This window comes from Propithecus coquereli, unplaced genomic scaffold (assembly GCF_000956105.1).
Source record: "Propithecus coquereli isolate 6110/MARCELLA unplaced genomic scaffold, Pcoq_1.0 Scaffold235, whole genome shotgun sequence".
Classification (NCBI taxonomy): Eukaryota; Metazoa; Chordata; class Mammalia; order Primates; family Indriidae; genus Propithecus; species Propithecus coquereli.
Window position 1 is genome coordinate 1,704,023 of NW_012147897.1, and position 19,117 is coordinate 1,723,139.

Consider the following 19,117-nt stretch of genomic DNA (forward strand, 5'->3'; position numbering starts at 1 on the left):
ATGTCAAAACCACAATTGGCAGAGCCTTTGGAAATCATACAGCATACCCACCCCCCATCATACACATGGACACACTGAGGCTCAGATAGGGAAGTGTGCACACCCTAGGGCATATACCAAATCAAAGAGGTGAAGTCAGGACCAGAACACCTGGGCAACTTCATCAGGGGACCGTGACCACAGGCCTGCATGTGCACAGTAGATCATTAGATACATTAGTCAAGTGAATGACCCCGTGGAGAGAAATGCCTGCAGTATTCGGGTAGCAGCCACTGCTCAGTGGTTCCTGACCTCAGCAAAAGGTGGCTATGTAAGAGCCAAGAACTAGATAGTGGTCATGAACCTCACAGCTTTTTTTAGCACCAAATGGTGGAGCTCTCTTGCCAGCTCAGCTTCTTGAGGCCTCTCAGGTAAGGGTGATGTTGCTTGAGGGCCCTTGTGCCCATATGAGGGGGAGAAGGAACAGCCAGCAGCCCTGGGGTCAGCCTTGGCCTAGGCCATTCCTTCTTCTCCCTCCCCCATCTTCAGTAGGGCCCAGAGAGGACATGGGGTGGGGAAGGCCAGAGTGGTTTCTTATTTCTTTTTTCTGGGCAGTGGACTGCCTCCTCCCGAGCAGAACAGAAGGGTTTAGAATCGCTTTTCCTCAGGCTGAGAGGTTATGAGCAGCTCCTTGTTCCCGAAGTCCCACCAGGCCGTCAGGTGGAACGCCATGTTGGTTAGGACCACTGTGTACTCCAGGATGGCAAAGATGGTGTACACTGTTGTGAGGACACAAGGAACAGGGCATAGTGAAGCTCCCGTTACCCCTCCTCAGGGGCCTCTTGATAAATCACCACACCACTAGTCCACCACAGGGAAAACAATGGCAACTGCCCCATATCCACTTATGACCACCTATGGATCCTGTCCTGGCCTCACCTCCAGCCTCACAATACATGTTGTGCCGAAAGTAGACAGCCAGCGCCGAGAAGAAGGAGATGAAGTTGATGATGAAGAGCCGCTGTTTCCAGCTGTAGGACTTTCGATCCTAGGAGGACAGGCTGTCTCATCTTTCTGCAGCTTTGCAGCTTGTCGGCTATGTAAAAGCCTCCCCTTTTAGCCCCAGCTCCTAACGGCTGGGCCTTACCTCTCTTTGTTCCCCCTAGTGGTCATGGAAGGGGGCACAGGCAGGGGCAGCAGGAGTGATGAACAAGTTCACATTCCTGCATTTGGGGGAGTGATGAGGCCAAAGAGCAGTGCTATCCCTGCCATTCCCACTTCAGGAGGATGGAGGACAGTTACCTGGAGCCACCCACCATCCCTACATCTCCAGAAACTGTAGGGAAAAGAAAGGCCTGCATGTGGGTGGGGCACTGGAAGTATTACAGACCACAATCCCTGACACTGTTCCTAATCCACTGCAGCCCGGGTGCTGCCCCTTTTTACCCCCATTTGGAACCTCCATCTCTTCTATTCTCCCACGCTAGGACCCAAACACAGTCCTAGATTCTGACCAATCTCTTTACACTTGTCCCCAAGGCCCAGCCCCAACCCCAGCACCCCTCTGCCAGGGTTCCCATTAGAACTCCAGTTCCCGCCTCACCATTACCCGCATCCTGAGGACAGATATCTCTGATTTTCTTGTGGGCCGTCTGGAGCCCTACTAGGGGTAGACCGTACCTCCTGACTTACTGTGTGCTTCTTGGTCAGCCGCCAGAGAATGCAGGTGAGGAGCATGTGCCCCAGGGATGAGCCAATGAACACAATGAAAGCATTTTCGTGGACGGCTGGAGGGAAAGGAGGATTGGGAGTGCGCACCCCATGGCAGGGAGTGCCCACACCCCTACGCGGGAAGTTTGGGAAGGGGCGGGGCATGTCCCCTCCCTGAGCCCTTCCCCACTCCTCCCTCCTCCGAGCACCCACTGAAGTCCTCTGAGGAAGAGACATAGGTGAGCACTAGCAGCGCGAGGTTCTCCACAACGTTGAGGCCGAAGTTGAGGCGGCAAAGTGGGCGGTAGCAGGGACATGGTGAGGCACAGCTGAGGTAGTGATTCCAGTAGGCGAAGGCCACCAAGAAGCGAGGCGCCGAGTGCAGGCCAATGCAGAAACGCCACACGTAGCGCTGGGGCACCTCCCCGCCGATGGCCGAGCTCACCGAGGGCAGGTAATTGGGTACCTGGAGGGTTGTGACCTGTCTGGGTGTCTGCCTCCGCTGGCCCCGCCCACCTGGAGAGCCTTCTCTCCATCTGTCAAAATCACCCCTGCCTTCAGAAGGCTCTGTTCCAGCGCCTTCCCCTCCAGTAAGTCCTTTAGGTTCCCCCACAGCTCCCCTAGACCTCTCCTTCCAGGTCAGGTCCCAGTCCCAACGTGCTGGGTTCTCATTCCCCAGCCAGCCTGGGATTTGTGACCTTCTCCATCTCCCCCCACACTAAACCTGCACGTATCTGGGCAGTGTATAGATGGGTTCACATGCTCCCTATGCCCATAGCTCAAAGCTGTGCCTCGCATAAGACCCTGCTTGAGTTCCAGGAGTCCAGGACCCCAGATTCAGACCTGAAGACAGGGATGAGTTAGAGACCATCTAAGCTTCCTTGGAACAGTGCTGAATTCACTGCCCAGCTAAGATGTTCCTCTGACTGCTCCCAGCTCCATTCATTCCTCTGGGCAGGTGTACCAAAGTGGTAGAGGATGCTGTGAAATCCTGGGGAGCTCAGCCAGAAGGGTACCCCTACCCTGATGATGTTTAAGAAAGCAGTTGCTCCTAACCTGATATAATCTAAGAAAATGACCCTTCTCTTTTGTATCTCCTCCATCCATCTTTCTCAATGCCTGGAATTCCTCGTTCCTTAAGGCAGCAGTCACCACCCTTTTTGGCACCAGGGGCCACTTTCATGGAAGACAATTTTTCCAGGGATGGGGGGGTGCCCTGGGTGGGAGCAGTGAGGCAGAGCTCAGGCGGTGATGCGCAGCCTGGTTCCTAACAGCTCACTGACTGTACCAGGCCATGTCCTGGAGGTTGGGGACCACAGCCTTAAGGAATTAAAGCCTCACTGCTTAAGGTGCAGAAAGAAAGAAGAGATGATACTTACAGGGCTGCAAAGACTGGTGTGTTGCTTGTATGAGAGGTGAGAAGATGAGGGATGAATGAACAGTAGTTTAGAAGGAGACAGGAAAGCCAGGGACAGGAGGAGGATCTCTTAGACTCTAGGGCCTAGAACGGAGCTTCACAAGCTTTAATAGCGCTTACAACTCACTGGGGGGTTGTGAAAATGCAGGTCTGGAAAGTGAGAATCTGCATTTTTAAAAGATTCCAAGACTGTAGAAGGTACCAGTCCATTGCCTACACTTTCCATGGACTTTTTTAGACCCTTTAACAAGGTCAGGACACTGCCATAGCCCAGTGACCTAGCAAGGGAATGACCTGCTCTAACTATGGAGGGACCAGTCTGCAGAGACAGAGTTCTGAAAGATTCCTTCGTTTCTTCCAGTAAAAATGCTGAATGGGTCTCCAGACTGCTGGAAAGGTGAGCAATGCTGGAGGCAGCTCACAGGGCAAGGGTAGGGGCAGGACCAGCCAGGGGCTTCACAGCCTCCACAAAAAAGGAGATGGATTCTCCTCAGCACTATCAGAGGAGGCTAAGTACCGAGCTCTTAGAGAAAAGATGCTGCTCTCAAGGCCATAGCTTGAAATCAGACTCAGATATTCACTCTGAGTAATCAGTGAAGAAGCACCAGGGAGGCTTTGGAGCTGCATAAAGTCGGGTCTGCATTCCAGCTCTGCCTTTATTAGCTGGGTGACCTTCAGCAAGTCACTTTACCTCTCTGAGCTTCAACTTCCTTACTGGTAAAATGGGGATAAAACTACCTTGCAGGGTGATTATGAACTCTAAATATAATGCAGTAAAGCATCTGCAGTATCTCGCACGCAGTGGGTACAGTAAGTGATGGCTTTCAAAAGACAAACTTCCCTGAAAAGCCTGCAAACAGGCTGTGAGCTACATGGCCATCTAGCATGGGAAGGCCTGCTTATAGGTGAGAAGTAGGAAGTTTATCTTCACCACACTCTTCTAAGATCAAGTCTCCTTACTTGATTTTCCTGCCTCTCTGTTCCCTTGAGTTAGGTTAGTGACAGTGTTGCCTCCACATCCTGAAATAATCATTTTGAAAACTCCTCCCCAATCTCAGCTACTTTAAGGGGAACAGGACCAGCATCTAAAGCTTGACTGGGAGAGCCCAAAGCATTCAAAGGCCCTGAAGTCTCACCAATGTTGGCAACAGGTATCAGGCAGAGATGATAGAGAGTTTGGCAGAGGCCTCAGGAGGAAGAGAGAGACAGGCTGTTGGATCTGTCTTCACGAGCTCCTCTCAGATTATGGGCAGAGGCAGGATTCTAAGAGCAGGGACTGTTTCTTCCATCATGTGTACACACACACACACAAAATCAGGTACATATACCCCTACCCTCAGCCCCATCCCAAGCACACAAGTTCCCCACCCAACAACTGTGCCAGCAGCAAGCAACATCAGGAACTATCAGAGACCAGGCACACAGCTCACCCCAAACTTTCCCATGAGCCCAGAGCTAAGAGGACTGAGAGATGGGTAGGTGATCCCTTTCTGATAGGGTAGTAGGTCAGAAACTCACATGGTATAAGGGGAGAGTTCCAAAAAATCCCCTACCATAGCACCTCATATTTCACCATTAGGTAAATCATTTGGCCTCAGGTAAAAGTCCCTCCAAATTATAAATAACTTCTTTATCTACCTTACTGCCCCCCACCCCTTGCCAACTGGACAAAAACTTCAACTCCTATCAATCCTACTTGCTACTCCTCTCTAGATTCCATCCCCTCCTCTCTATCCTCACAGTCCCCATCTTAGCTCTGGATTCCCTAGCAGCATGAGCTATTGCATTAGCCTCCTCGCTGGTCTCCCTACTCTTGCCCCTATCCTTAAATCTGTTCTCCATTCAGGAGCCAGAATGATCTTCTAAAGCACAAATCTGATCCTGTCCCTTTCCTGCTTGAAATCTTTCCAAAGCTCCCTACTGCCCTCTGGATAAAATACAAAGTCATGAGCCTGGCATTCACAAAGATCCTTCTTCACTCTCAGAGCAACAATGCCCCCTCCTCCAGAATGAAAGTCTTCTCCAATGTCCAAGCTGGTTAAGTACCTCCTCTGAGCCCTACAGTCCCTGTACTCCCTTTAATCACAACAGGAATCCCAACTCACTATGTCGTGACTGTCTGTGTCTAAGGACTGACTCTGGCAGGAACAAGATGCTAAGGGCAAGTCCATGTTCAATTCCATGCCCCTGACACAGAACCTCTACCCCTGGGCCTTCAGGACTGATCTGGGAGGCAAGAAGTCCATCCATGATTCTGGCTGGCAGAAGCCTGAGTGGACACAGGTTGTGGGGCCTGGGGCTGCCAGTGAGAAAAACAAAGCTTGAGGACCCCAGATCAGGGCTGAGGATCCTCTACAGTCAGTTACCTCGTCTGGGCTAAAGCCACCTGCTGTATCTCCTGTCTCCTGGCCTCATCTTACCTCCTCAGTCCTGGCTTCCTTTTCAAACTGGTCTTTCTTCAGCCTCCTCTCCCTTTCATGATCTCTCCTGCCCATTCCCAACCCTTTGCCTTCCCCCATCACTCCCTTCCCCTGCTCCTTGTACTTTTTATAATCCTCTTCCAACTCCTAGAGGACTGTGATTCTACTTTCTCTGCATCTCTCCTCCCTATATTCTCCCTAACTCTGACTTGCCCCTCCCTCCCCTTTTGTCCCTTCCCCTCTCTCTCACCTTCCACCTTCTCTCCACTCTCTGATTCCACCCTTACTGCCATCTCCTGACCTAGGCCTGACCCAGGGGCTGGGAAGCCTGGCACTCACCCCACAGTCAGTGGCCACCGTGTACTCAAAGTGGAACACCAGGGACCAGATGATGCAGAAGAAGAAGCCGAATACAGGGAAACTGATGACCCACCAGACCATGGCCGTGAAGCGGAGCCGGAATACAGTCCCATCGGGGTCCAAGGGCTGGGAGGCCGCAGAGAACATCCTGTAGGAAGTGGTTCAAGCAGGGCAAGGGACACACTTGCGGCCTGATAGGATACCTGGACATGGGAAAGTGGGGCCTTTTCCAGAGCTGGCTCTTCAGAGTATAAGAAAGAGCCAGAACAGAAAGGGTAGAAAGGGCACAAGGGAAAAAGGAAGACAGTACAGAGAAGGAGAAGCAGCAGAGACAGGCAGGGTCAGGTCTTAGGAATCCCCTTGGCATACTGATATTCTAGGTCCACCTCCTGAAGAGCCTGGAGAATAGAGGTCCCCAGTGGCCTGGACACAGGAGCTCTGATGGCCCATCTCTCTCTCACAACCCTCACAGCAACTCGAGAGAAGGATCAATGATGGAAATGTTATTATTTCCATTCCACAGAAGGGGAAACTGAGGCCCAGAACTCAAACACCAGGATGAAGGCTTCTTGTCACCTGACAACTTAAGTCAAGGTTTCCTTCACCTAGACAAAGGATCCTTGGCTTAGACTGGCTAAAGCCCTCCCACTGACCCTGTCTGACCACATTCCTGCTCCTTACCCAACTTCAACTAGGAACAGTAGGAGTGCCCTGGAACCCATTTCAGTGAGGCCACAGGCTGCCAGCCATCCCACCCCCAGGCACTGAATGATCTAAGCCTCAGGCCAATAGAAGCCTGATCCCAAAATATCAGGGTCCCTGTGGAGGCCCAGATACCCATTTCCTTCCCCTCTGAGGGGACCCAATGTCACCCAATCCAAGGTTTGGGGGAATCTGAGGGTCATGGGAACTTTCTCCACAACTTGAGCCTGCTGTCCTGGGCCAGACCCAGGAAGCCTCTGTCCAGGCCAGACCTAGCCCCAACCAGGGCAGAGCTGAGCTGCTTCTACTTCTTTCTCCCTGCTAGCAAGGCACTCCCTCCCAACCCATACTGCCCCAACTACCATGACCCCTTAAGCTGGGCTCCCTTCTGTGGCAAGAAGGGGGCAGACAGAGATAGCTTAGTATTAAAAGGCCTAGGACCAAATCTCCCCCTGGGACTCATATTCCCCTACATTAAGGAGATCCCAGTCTACTAGTCTAGCTCGGCATCAGGGATGGGTTGGGGGCTCACTAAGAAACACTCACACTAGGTGCTGCAGAATCCGGGACTTGGGTTGAGTGAGGGCTCTTGCTGGACTGAGACTGTGTTAAGATTAGAGGGTCCCACCCCTAGGTCCTCAGGGCCTGCCCTCCCGCCCACAGTGCCCAATTCTCCATGCCTGCCCAAGCACACAGCCTTCCCTGGATCAACAAGGCCACATTATAAATCCTGGAACACTCTGCTAAGTTAAGAAGTGATAGCGGCTAAGGTCAGCCCACAGCAGCTTCCTTGCCAGGGATGGGGGTGGGGGCCTTTCTCAGGGTTGTGTCCAGGGATATAGTTAGGTTTCTAGGAATGAAGAGAAAGCAGAATGGGATCCGGGCCTTTTTTGTTAAAGCAGGACTGAGTACGTTTGTTGGGCCTCCTTGGCGAACTGGCTAATACTATGATAATAGAATCAGGATCCAAAAGAGATCTGACAGTCCTGAATATGAGATATCAGTATCTAGCCTGTACCCATGCAGAAACAGCTAACGGCAGCTCAGGCTGCATCAGCAGAAGTCTCCAGTGAGTAATAGAAATGAACAGTCCCATTTTTGCCTGTACTGCCCAGGCCGCCTGGAGTCCTATGCCCAGATCAAGGCCCAGGATAGAGAGAAAGCGACTAACTGGGCCAAGTCCAAGGGCATATTCAGGGTAGGCAGGAGCCTGGAGATCATGTCCTGGGAGCGTTGCCTGAAGGAACTGGAGCTATGCTACCTAAGAAGACAGATTCAGGGACCTCATTACTGCTTTCTTGTCTCTGCAGGGCTGATCTGAAGCCAGGAGGAAAGAGTAGCTCTATGGCTACCAAAGCAGTGCCAGGGCCAGGGCAGAGATTCACCAGAAAGAAAGTATATGCTCACTAAAAGAAAGAACTTGCTAATTGTTAGTTATTAAGATTCCTTAGAATAGACTATCTAGGGCAAAAGGAAGCTCTTCATCACTGGGGATGTGCAAGCAGAGGCAAAGTCATAAATATAGATATATTGAACTAGGTTGCTTCTTTTATTCCTGGAGTTGGCCATTCCTGGAATACTCTGGGTGGGAATTCAAATCCTAGCCTGGTGGATCCAACAGGGTAGTCCCAAGGAGTGGGGACAAAATACCCCCATGGTCACTAGGCCTATTATGCTCCGGAGGGGCCAGGTACCCCTCCAGCAACTACCTATGCATTAGTTCCCTAAGTGGTATGCCAAGAATGGATAATAGTTGTGCAAGGTATGCTGAGGTTATTGGTCCCATTAGCCCTCCAGGGCAGCCACAAGGGGCAGAGCAAACAGCCTAGTCTGTTTAACTCCACATGCTGAACAAATAAATTTTGTTTGGACTATGAATGCCTTATACCATGCCTTCCTTTCCCCAGGGCACTGGGCTAGGGAATTCTATTCATTTATTCAAAAAATACTTTCTAACTCAGATGCAGTGTCTACCCTCAAGGAGATCCTGGTCTGGTAGGTAAGACAGACACAAATGTGATACGATAGAGCTGTATGAGAGACAACACAGGAACTGTTGGCATCCACAGGAGGGAGTGATTAAGTTTGCTCCAAGGAGACTAGGGAAGGCTTGTCAGAGGAGGAGACACCTGGGCAGGGTTTTGTAGGATGAATGAGAGTTGGCCAGGGTAACAGGAAGATCTAACGCCTTATCTGAGGTTAAGCACTATGTCAGGAAAGGGTGATAGTCCCCCTCCGATAAACTGGTCACTCCCTTTTCTTCCAGTCCTGTTCCTCTGATAGTTCTCAGCTGTAGGTCTCATCAGACTGTGTACCCACATCTCAAGGCCCACGTCTACCGACTGACACATCAGGAAGAAGGGAAATTTCAAGTCATATGAACAAAAGAAGTGGGCCTCCACCCCTTACTCTGAGCCAGACCCCACTGCTAGTCCTAGCCCTTTCTCTGGAGCAGGTGCTCTTTATAGGAAGGGGGGATCCAGCTGGCTGGGGGCCTTCAGAGCTCTCTCCAAGGCTAGCCCAAGGGCCCATGTCCAGGCCCTGCCTCTTCCACACCTACAGCCCCTAGGCTAACTTCATCGCCTGCCTGCCCTCCAATCTGAAAATCTCTTCTTCCCCCTCTTCCTTCTGCTCCTCACCCTTCACACTGCCCAGACCATCATCCCACATTTCCTAGAGCTCTATACTAGCCCTGAGAAGGAGGAGCAGGACAGGATTATTAACTCTATTTTAGACACGGGGAAACCAAGGCTTAGTCTCTGTGTCTCAGGTAATACAGAGTCAGTGGATGTCAACACAAGTCTAGCCCATTTACTCCCATATCCTACAGAGAAAGAACTCTCACATCTTTCTTTTTCTTTTCTTTTTTTTTTTTCTGAGACAGAGTCTCACTCTTTTGCCGGGGCTAGAGTGCCATGGCATCAACCTAGCTCACAGCAACCTCAAACTCCTGGGCTTAAGCAATCTTTCTGCCTCAGCCTCCCGGGTAGCTGGGACTACAGGCATGCGCCACCATGCCCGGCTAATTTTTTCTATATAGGTTTAGTTGTCCGATTAATTTCTTTCTATTTTTAGTAGAGACAGGGTCTCGCTCTTGCTCAGGCTGGTCTCGAACTCCTCAGCTCAAACAATCCGCCCGCCTCGGCCTCCCAGAGAGCTAGGATTACAGGCGTGAGCCACCGCGCCTGGCCTCTCACATCTTTCTTCCTGGCCCAGCACCCCATATCTCTGTCCAGGAGGTACACAGTCAGTCATCTATGGAACCTCAAGGGGTATGGGACCTACCCCACAACACATATACACACACATCATCAGGCCTCCATACAGACAGGCACAGAGATAGTCTTGCTCATGCACATACCCCACTCAAAACCATCATACACAGTCATGTCCCTAACAATCACATACACACATATATACAAAATCACATTCCCATAGAGACAGGCATAAGCCCACCCTGCCGCACCTAGCCCAATCCTGTTCTCTCTCTACCCCCAAGAAAACCCTGGGGCTCCAGAATCTGCTCCTTTATCAAGTCAGGATTGGGTCGTGGGCTATGGAGCTGCTCACTTCATTGACTCCATCCCCTAGAACCTTCATGGAAGGTGGAAAGAAACTAATCCTTGAGGCATCAATTTGCAGGCAATCCCCCAGGAGCCCTGTATGTTTGATGGTCCCCACTGGAGAGCTGGCTAATCCTGTTAAAACAGATTCAGGAGCCAAAGAAGATCCAGATGGACCTGAATATAAGGTATCAGTGCCCCCCAAGCCCTACCCCACAGTGTGTGGCCGTTGTCTCCTTGAAGTGGAAGAGCAGGGACCAGAGGATGCAGAAGAGGAAGGCGACAAATGGACAGCCGACCGTGACCAGAGCCACCAGGGTGAAGCGGAGCCGGACCAGGGTCCCATCCCGGTCCAGCGGCAGTGGAACCTGGTACATCTTGTCAGACCTAGGGATGGAGTGGCATGCTGTCAGGGCCTCAGGCAGTATGGCTAGGACTCAGTGGTGAAGTCAGCCCTTGTGCTCAGCCCTAAACTTAGCTACACTGTGGGGTAGGGAGTCTGAGAAAGAACTCACCTAAACTTGGATAGCTCCTGCCCTGGGTGAGGAAGACTGACTCAGAATCCCAAGACAACATTCCACCTCAATTTCGGAGAGAAGACAATGAGCCAAATCTGTGCTAGGATGAAGCTTGAATAGATTGGGAGACCTTCTCCTCACCCTTCTGCCTGGCCTGACAGGCCTTAAGACTACAGGACCTGGCTTAACTAGTCTCTCTTTGTTTTAAGAACCAATCCTAAAACCTACCGGTGGACCATCTCCTCCCCCGAGCCTTTGAGCCTCAGGCCCAGCCTCCAATCTTCCAGGCCTCTCATCAGCTCTCACTGCTTCACCCACTGGCCTAAGGCCCACCTGCACCTTCAGTCCCTTGCCAGGTTCTGTGTGCTCCGTGTGCCTGCACCGCAGTCACAGAGCAGGGACTCCATGGAAGCCAACAGAACTTTGACCCGCTGCTTGTCCCCGCCTGCTGCCTCACGTGCTCTGAGGGTGAAAGGCTTTGCAGAATCAGGCCTGGCGCTAGCCTGGGCTTGCTGTTTGCTGGAGAGACCTGCTTGGTCAGCTTCTGGAGGCTTCCAAGTGCCCAGGGGCCTATCCACCACCTTCCTGTGAATAGGTAAGGGCTCCTGAGCACTGTGATTTCCCCTCCAGACAAGGGTCACTAAGGACAGGAACTGTAATAGCTAAGTATACACCAACCCCACAGGGAAGTTAAAGCAGGAATCTGCTCAGGGTCATATAGCAACTAGATGGAAAAGCCAGCAGTAGGAAGATGTGGGGCCCACGAGGACTTACAGTCTGCAACTCTGGCCTTTCTTGACCCTTTCCTCTCTGCGTCAGAGCTCTGGGCAGAAAGGTCAGGTTAGGAATGGAGTGAGGGAGGGAGAACGGGTACCTGCCCATAGGAAGAAGAAAAGGAAAAACCAAATCCTACATAGATGAGCCAGTTAGCCCTGTTCCCACTGAAAAGATAGAGAAACCAAGATGCAGAGAGAGAGAAAGGCCCTTCCTCAAAGCTATATACTGAGTCCGAGGGAAAGCCATCCCTGGAATTTAGGCTTCTTGTTTCCCAGCTAGTGCTGGCTCCCAGTAAACAACCTGCTCTGCTGGGCTCAAAAGCCTAGTTAAATCAAGTCCCAACTCTTCAGGGCCCCACCCTCATGACTCTCCTTTCCAGTCCCACCTTCATTCCAGAGCAAGCCAAGTGGTACACCTCTGCATTCTTATCTGTCTTTCCCCACCTGCCTCTGCAAGCCCACAGGCCCCTGCCCCAACTGCTCAAGTTCCTCTCTCCCTTTTGGGAGCAGGGAAATCAGGGATATCCCTGGTGAGTTGGTAGTGGCTGTGGTGAGCCTCCCAGATCAAACACATTCCCTGGGTTATCCTTAGATGAATTATAAGTCCCTTAGGGCCCTAGATGGGGAGCTCCTTCCCCACTCAGCTCAAACCCAGACTCTTCAGTTGCAGTAGCACTAGTCCCCCTGAAGCCTGCTGCCCCAGATCCCTCAGGAACCACTGGAATTCCCACATTGAAGACCAGATCTTTAGGGAATGAACAGGCACTACCCAAGGCTGGAGGTGATGAGGAGGTTCAAGGGACAGTTTGTTCTGCTTCTTAGAGGTATGCCTGATCTCCCTTTTAGCTGTGTGACCTTGGGCAAGCCATCTAACCACTCTGAGCTTGTTTCCACAGTTATGCAACATGGGAATCATGTGGTTTAGATTATTTCTAAGGCCCCTCCCACTTGGTCATTCCACTCCTCTACACCTTAGGGCCAGGAGCTCATTACCTAAAGGGCAGTTCTTCAGCTCCCAGACAACTCTAACTTTCTCACTGGTACCACTTAGCTTAAAACTGCTTTCCCAGGAGTATTCCTATCTCATCTCCAAAGTCGCTAGAGATCTTCTCAGCCTCCAGTCCAAATCCACATTTACTAGGTGCCTATGCAGTACTAGGAACCCTGCTCAACATTTGATATACATTGTCTCTCTCTTTTTTTTTTCAGAAGACAGGGTCTTGCTCTATTGCCCAGAGTGCAGTAATGCAATCATAGCTCACTGCAGCCTCAAACTCCTGGGCTCAAGCGAACCTCCTGCCTCAGCCTCCAGAGTAGCTAGAACTATAGGCACGCACCGCCAAGTTTGGTTATTTTTTTTTTTTTTTTTTGAGACAGAGTCTCACTCTTTTGCCCGGGCTAGAGTGAGTGCCGTCAGCCTAGCTCACAGCAACCTCAAACTCCTGGGCTCAAGCGATCCTTCTGCCTCGGCCTCCCGAGTAGCTGGGACTACAGGCATGCGCCACCATACCCGGCTAATTTTTTTTTTTTGTATATATTTTTAGTTGTCTGATTAATTTCTTTCTATTTTTAGTAGAGAGGGGGTCTCACTCTTGCTCAGGCTGGTCTTGAACTCCTGAGCTCAAACAATCCGCCCGCCTGGGCCTCCCAGAGTGCTAGGATTACAGGCGTGAGCCAACGCGCCCGGCCATTGGCTATTTTTTTTTTTTTAAGTTCTTTTGTACAGATAGGGTCTCGCTATGTTGCCCAGACTGGTCTTGAACTCCTGGGCTCAAACCATCCTTCTGCCTCAGCCTCCCAAGGTGCTGGGATTACAGGGGTGAGCCACCGAGCCCCACAGACATACACTGTCTCTTAATCCTCGCTATAATTCTATGAGCTAGGCGCTATACCCTGTATGTTTCCATTTTACAGAGGAGGAAACTGAAGCTCAGGAAGGTTAAAAATACTTACTCAAGGTCACAGGCTAATAACTGGCAGAGCTGGGATTCAAAACTTGTCTATGGGGTTCCACCCCCCGCCCTCCATCCACAGCACCTCGGACGAATCCCGACCAGGAGGCCCTGCGGAGTAAAGAGAGCTCAACTCCTGCACACCCAGCATCATGTTGGGGAGGGGACGGGGGTCAGCTCCGCAAGTCCAGACAGCAGCAGTTCCTGGGATACGCAGTATTTGCGGTAGGAGAGCAGGCACCAAGACCCTCAGAGCTTGAGGCCCGGCCCTGCGGAGGCTGGACCGCGTGGCCGAGCTCCCCCGAGTGGGGTTGCCCGGCGGTCTGGCACACCTATCCCTATACTCACCCAGGCGGTGGTGGACGGGACGCCGCGCCCGCGCAGGCTGGAAGCCGGAGAACCCGGGGGCAACCCAGGCCCGGGCCGGGGGCTGGCTCCGGGGGGCGGGTCGGAGCGGGAACGGCAGGGGCGGGCCCGGCGCGCTCGGGGCGGAACTTAGGGAGGAAACAGCGCCCGGCTTCTCTGCTGGCTCCTCCCTGCTTCAGGGGACCCCGACCTCCGGATCTCCCCCTTACTCTGGCGTCTCCTCAAGCCATGCCTCTCGAGCCCTGGACTCCCTCACCAATTTCAGCTGCGCGAGGGCAGCCGGAAGAGCCCTGGACATCTGGATCTGACATGTTAGATAAGTCACCTTGTCACCTTACCTCTCAGCTGCGTTCCATCACCTGTTGAAAGAACATAAAATTAATTCAACAGGGCCCTGATTTCTCTCATTCTCTGACCCCAGTCCCTCCTACCCCCTACCCCCTACCCCCATTCTCACCGATTATCCAGCCTCGCCCTTCTGAAACATTAAGCCAGTTTCGTCTCAGCCTCGGCGCCCCTCCCCTAAGTTGTGCTCCCCAGAGCCGGTTGGGGACATTTCAGCAAAGAGAAGAGCACCTTTGCAGGTAGTGAGATCTGGTGAGGCCCAACCCAGAAAACTCTGGCCCGTTGCTGTTCCCGCCTTTGATCAGGAGAGGGCGCTATGTCCTGTCATAGCACAGGGAGAGAATCTGTCCCCAGCCTTGGGTCTCTCCCCACACGGACAGGATTAACACCCAGAAACTAGCTGCTAGGGTTTTCTTCCCACCCTGACCCTGACTGACCCACAAAGGAACTTGAGAGAGAACCTGGCTCCCTTTTATATATCTTTTTTTTTTGGTGCCGTGATCTGGATACCATGGGCTCCCTTTGCAAAGACCATCCTACCCCAACAGGGAAAGAGGGTTAGGAGACCAGTAATCCCTCTGCAGGTACACTGGGGGGTTTTAGAGCACCTGCAGGGGGTGGAGGACCTCTGAACTAGACACGGTTACTATATCTTTCCTGTTTAAATCTTCACAGTAATAATTAACACATTCTGAACACCCACTATGTCCCAGGTACTCAACTTTTTATGTGTAATCTCATTTAATTCTGACAAAAATTCTATGAGGTAAATACTATTAATATTCCCATTTTACCAATGGAAAACAGAGAAGCTAAGTTATCTACTCACACAGCTAGTAAATGTCAGAACCAGGATTCAAGTTTGGCACCTGAGGTCGTTCCCTTAATCACTAAAGACTGTTAATCCACAAGATAGCTATAATTGCCACTTTGCAGAATGGGGTTTACATTTGTTGATTAATTTTCCAGAACTCTTCATGCATCCACTTTTGTTCATTCACTTGGCCTAGGCCCTCTCTGTGACAGGCCCCAGGCTGAGCAATGGTGGAGGATACAGAGAATTCACTTGGCGGGGGTGGCGGGGCGTCCAACGCTGGAGGGAAGGTGTCTTATTCTAAAAACTACTTTTCTTGACTTCGAATTCTCCCCCATCCTGTTCTTTAAGTTCCCAGGGCAAATGGACTAGTAAAACTTTACTAAAAGAACCACCTCCCTCCAATTTTGGCAGCTAGAGTCAGGCTTTCTGCCTTGGGGCTTCATGTCATCCTCTTGTCTAGCTCCATCCCAGGGGTGTCTGCTCCTGGCCCTTGCTCCCTATCTTGATTCCTTGTCTAAGTTCCCTTGGCCCTAAGTACCATTCCCTCTTCCTTCCTCTAGACCACCTCCAATACTGGAACCTCGAGGTGCTCTGATCTAATTCTTTAGATTAATTTTTTAAATCTCCAGTTATTTGGGCAATATATAGCTCTGAGCCTCTGTTTTCTCATCTATAAAATAGTTTTTGGAATATCCACATCAAAGGGTTGTTGTGAGAATTAAAGGTAATATAGCAGGCATGTGGAAGGTACACAATATGTGATGGTTATTATGACTAGACATGTAAGCTTCAGTCTGAATTTGTCCTAACTGAGCTTTTTCCAAACTGTCTGACCTTGATTGTCACTGACCCTCTCAGAATCTGTTTATTTCACTGTAAGCTTGAAAGACTCACCTACCTTGATCTATGTGAGGAAAAGCAGAAGGAAAAAAATGAGTTCTTACTATTAATATGTGCCAAGTACTTTTATGTACACACTCTTATTTGATCCTCTTAATAATCTAGTGAAGTATGTTTGATGAAACCCATTTTACAGATAAAGAAGTTGAACATGCATCTAAGCATCTAGTCTTGCCCTTGTTCAGTAGGCACTAAGTGTTTGCTGAACTGGCTTTTGTCCATTGTCCAAGTAGCTACTGCTGCTGTTGAGGCCTTCCAGTGTCTCCTGCCTTCCTGGTGGATTTGCCTGGTATCTGGACATACCCCAGAGAGGCCTGTGCCTGAAACACTACCACCCTTTTCCAGCTTTAGCCACAATCATTGCTCCACTCCTTCTGTCTATGCACTCATATCAGATACCCCCCAGAGATTGAGTATTTGTTCACAGGGATGTTCTGTACCCCAGTAGCATGGGGGCAGTATAGAAGTGGGAGGCAGAAGAGTGGAAGAGAAGGTGGGATGTGGTTTTCAAGGAAAGCTTCCTATAAAAGATCTCCCTCCCTGGTCTCCTTGCCATCCTGTCTCTTCTTCATCCTCCCGATTACAGCAAATGGCTCTTCTCAAACATATTGGCTCTTCTTTTAAACCTCTTGACCATGTCCCTCCCTTGCTGCAAAGAAATTATTTAGCAAGTCCCCACATCTTTTAGGATCAAGAGCAAATTCCTTAGTCTTGTATTCAAAATTCTTCATAATCTGGCAGTCCACTCTACTCCAGAACCACAAATTTTATATTCTAGTTTCACTCCCTGCTTCTATAAAGCTTTACTCAACTTCTTCCTTATACCCCTCCTCCAGATCCCATGATCTGTCCACCTCCCCACTCCATAGGCAGCATTAGATGGCCTTCTATCACACCTTTATTAGGATTCCGACCATGCAGCAAAATAATTTGTTGCCCATTTCCTCCACCTTCCTGGGAGCTCATTTAGGAATGGAACCCTGACGTGGTTCATTCATTTCTTAATACTTTCAGCTTAGCCCAGGGACAGGCATATAGTAGGAGCTCCAAAAATATTTGGATTGATTTAATTGAATTGGATTTTTCAAAGATGGGCAGTATTTAGATAGATCAAGCAGAGATTTAGGCGCTGTAAGAAAAGCCTTTGAAGAACAACTGCCTAGGGGTAGAGGACAGAGTGAGCATGGCTGGGGAAGGTAAAGAGGCAGGGACATAGGCACTGCTAAAGACATCCAGCTTCTGGCCAAATTCTGCCCCTGCCTCCTGGGAAACCTCAGGAAAATCAGTGTTCTTCCTGGGTTGAGGAGATGTTCTTCTCAGAGATCTTTTTCATGACCAAGACATCCTTCTTGGATGGCTTTAAACTACCCACCCCAGGCTCAGTCATCTTGCTCTAGCCCCACTGTGACTCCACTGTGGGAGAGGAGAAATTGGAACCCTCATATATTGCTGGTAGGAATGTAAAATGGTGCAGCCACTTTGGAAGTTTCTAAAAAGTTAAACACCAAGTTATCATGACCCCACAATTATACTCCTAAGTATTTACCCAAATCTTCCTTGTTCTATAAAACTTCCTTTGGCTCCCCTTTCACTTCTAGGATGAAGTCCCAGTAGCACTCCTAGATATACTGAGCTCTTTCTTGGCCCTACACCTTCTCTTTCCCTGTTCATCTAGCCTGGAATGTTCTCTCTTCTTTCCATCTCAGGAAACTCTGCCCTTCCTATAAAGGTATTGATTAGGTTGGGCACTGTGACTTATGCCTGTAATCCCAGCACTTTGGGAGGCTAAGGCAGGAGGATTGCTTTAGGTCAGGATTTCAAGACCAGCCTGGGCAACATAGTGAGACTCCATCTGTATAAAAAATTTAAAAATTAGCTAGGCATGGTGGCACCCACATGTAATCTCAGCTACTTGGGAGGCTGAGGTAGGAGGACCGCTTGAGCCCAGGAGTTCAAGGTTGCAGTGAGCTATGATCATACCTTAGTGTTCCAGCCAGGTGACAAAGCAAGAGCCTGTCTCTCTCTCTCTCTCTCTCTCTCTCTCTCTCTTTCTCTTTGTCTCTGTCTCTGTCTCTCTCTCTCTCACACACACACACACAAAAGTATTGACTAGTATGACACTTTGTTAAGTTAAGAATGCATGCGGTAATTTCTAGGGAGATCACTAAAATAATAATAGAAAAAGATAATTTAACTTCTGAACTGGTATAGTAGGAAAAAAATGGAATAATCCAAAAGAATGCAAGAAAGGAGAGATATAAATGGCCAATAAGCAGTGAAAAGATGCTCAACATAATTAGTCTTTAGGGAAATGCATATCAAAACTGCAATGAGACATCACCTTGTACTTGTAGGATGGCTATAAAGGAAAATAACAAGTGTTGGCTAGGATGTGGGAGAGGAGAAATTAGAACCCTCATATATTGCTGGTAGGAATGTAAAATGGTGCAGCCACTTTGGAAAACAGTTTGGAAGTTTCTAAAAAGTTAAATACCAAGTTATCATGACCCCACAATTATACTCCTAGGTATTTACCCAAAGAACTGAAAATAGGTACTCAAACAGGTGCATGTATATGTATGTTCATAGCAGCACTATTCACAATAGCCAAAAGATGGAAACAAGCCTGAGCAAGAGCGAGACCCCGTCTCTACCAAAAAATGGAAAGAAATTAATTGGACAGCTAAAAATATATGTAGAAAAAATTAGCTGGGCATGGTGGCACATGCCTGTGGTCCCAGCTACTCGGGAGGCTGAGACAGTAGGATTGCTTGAGCCCAGGAGTTTGAGGTTGCTGTGAGCTAGGCTGACGCCACGGCACTCGCCCCAGGCAAGAGGGTGAGACTCTGTCTCAAAAAAAATAAAAAATAAAAATAAAATAAAAAAATAAAAGATGGAAACACTCCAAATGTTCACCAACCAATGAATGGATAAATAAAATGTAGTACATCCATACAATAGTATATTATTTGTCCATAAAAAGGAATGAAGTACTGATACATGCTACAACCCAGAGGAACCCTGAAAACATGCTAAGTGAAAGAAGCCAGACACAAAAGGCCACACATTTTATGATTCCTTTTATATAAAATGTAAGAGTGGATAAATCCATTGAGACAGAATGCAGATTGGTGGTTATCAGGGGCTGGAAGAAGAGGGGAACAGGGAGATACTGCTTAATGGATAACTGGTTTTACTTTGGAGTGATAGAAATGTTTGGAACTGGCTAGAGGTAGTAGTTGTACAACACTATGAATGAACTAAATGCCACTGAGTTGTTCACTTTTAAATT

At 49.6% G+C, this 19,117-nt stretch overlaps 1 protein-coding gene and 1 long non-coding RNA gene across 6 annotated transcripts in view; one reads left to right on the forward strand and one right to left on the reverse strand.

Annotated features, from left to right (window-relative positions):
• Positions 1-351: 351 nt before the first annotated feature.
• The window catches only part of PGAP2 (post-GPI attachment to proteins 2), a 23,230-nt gene continuing 4,464 nt past the window's right edge, over positions 352-19,117 (reverse strand). Inside the window, exons 2-7 of one of the 5 annotated variants that reach the window (XM_012645728.1) lie at positions 14,102-14,122; positions 10,364-10,538; positions 1,903-2,155; positions 1,660-1,766; positions 919-1,027; positions 352-758 (exon numbers count right to left, since the gene is read on the reverse strand). In XM_012645728.1, coding sequence (XP_012501182.1) covers positions 628-758; positions 919-1,027; positions 1,660-1,766; positions 1,903-2,155; positions 10,364-10,528 — 765 coding nt within the window. In that variant the 5' untranslated portion in view covers positions 10,529-10,538; positions 14,102-14,122 and the 3' untranslated portion in view covers positions 352-627. Of the gene's footprint in view, positions 759-918; positions 1,028-1,659; positions 1,767-1,902; positions 2,156-5,865; positions 6,058-10,363; positions 10,539-10,897; positions 10,991-13,745; positions 13,839-14,101; positions 14,123-19,117 lie in introns of those variants that run through there. The other 4 variants (XM_012645729.1, XM_012645726.1, XM_012645725.1 and 1 more) reach the window with 4 other exon arrangements.
• On the forward strand, positions 11,110-14,102 carry LOC105811506. The gene is made up of 3 exons (XR_001137549.1): positions 11,110-11,264; positions 13,480-13,622; positions 13,943-14,102. It is a non-coding gene; the product is annotated as an uncharacterized LOC105811506 (long non-coding RNA).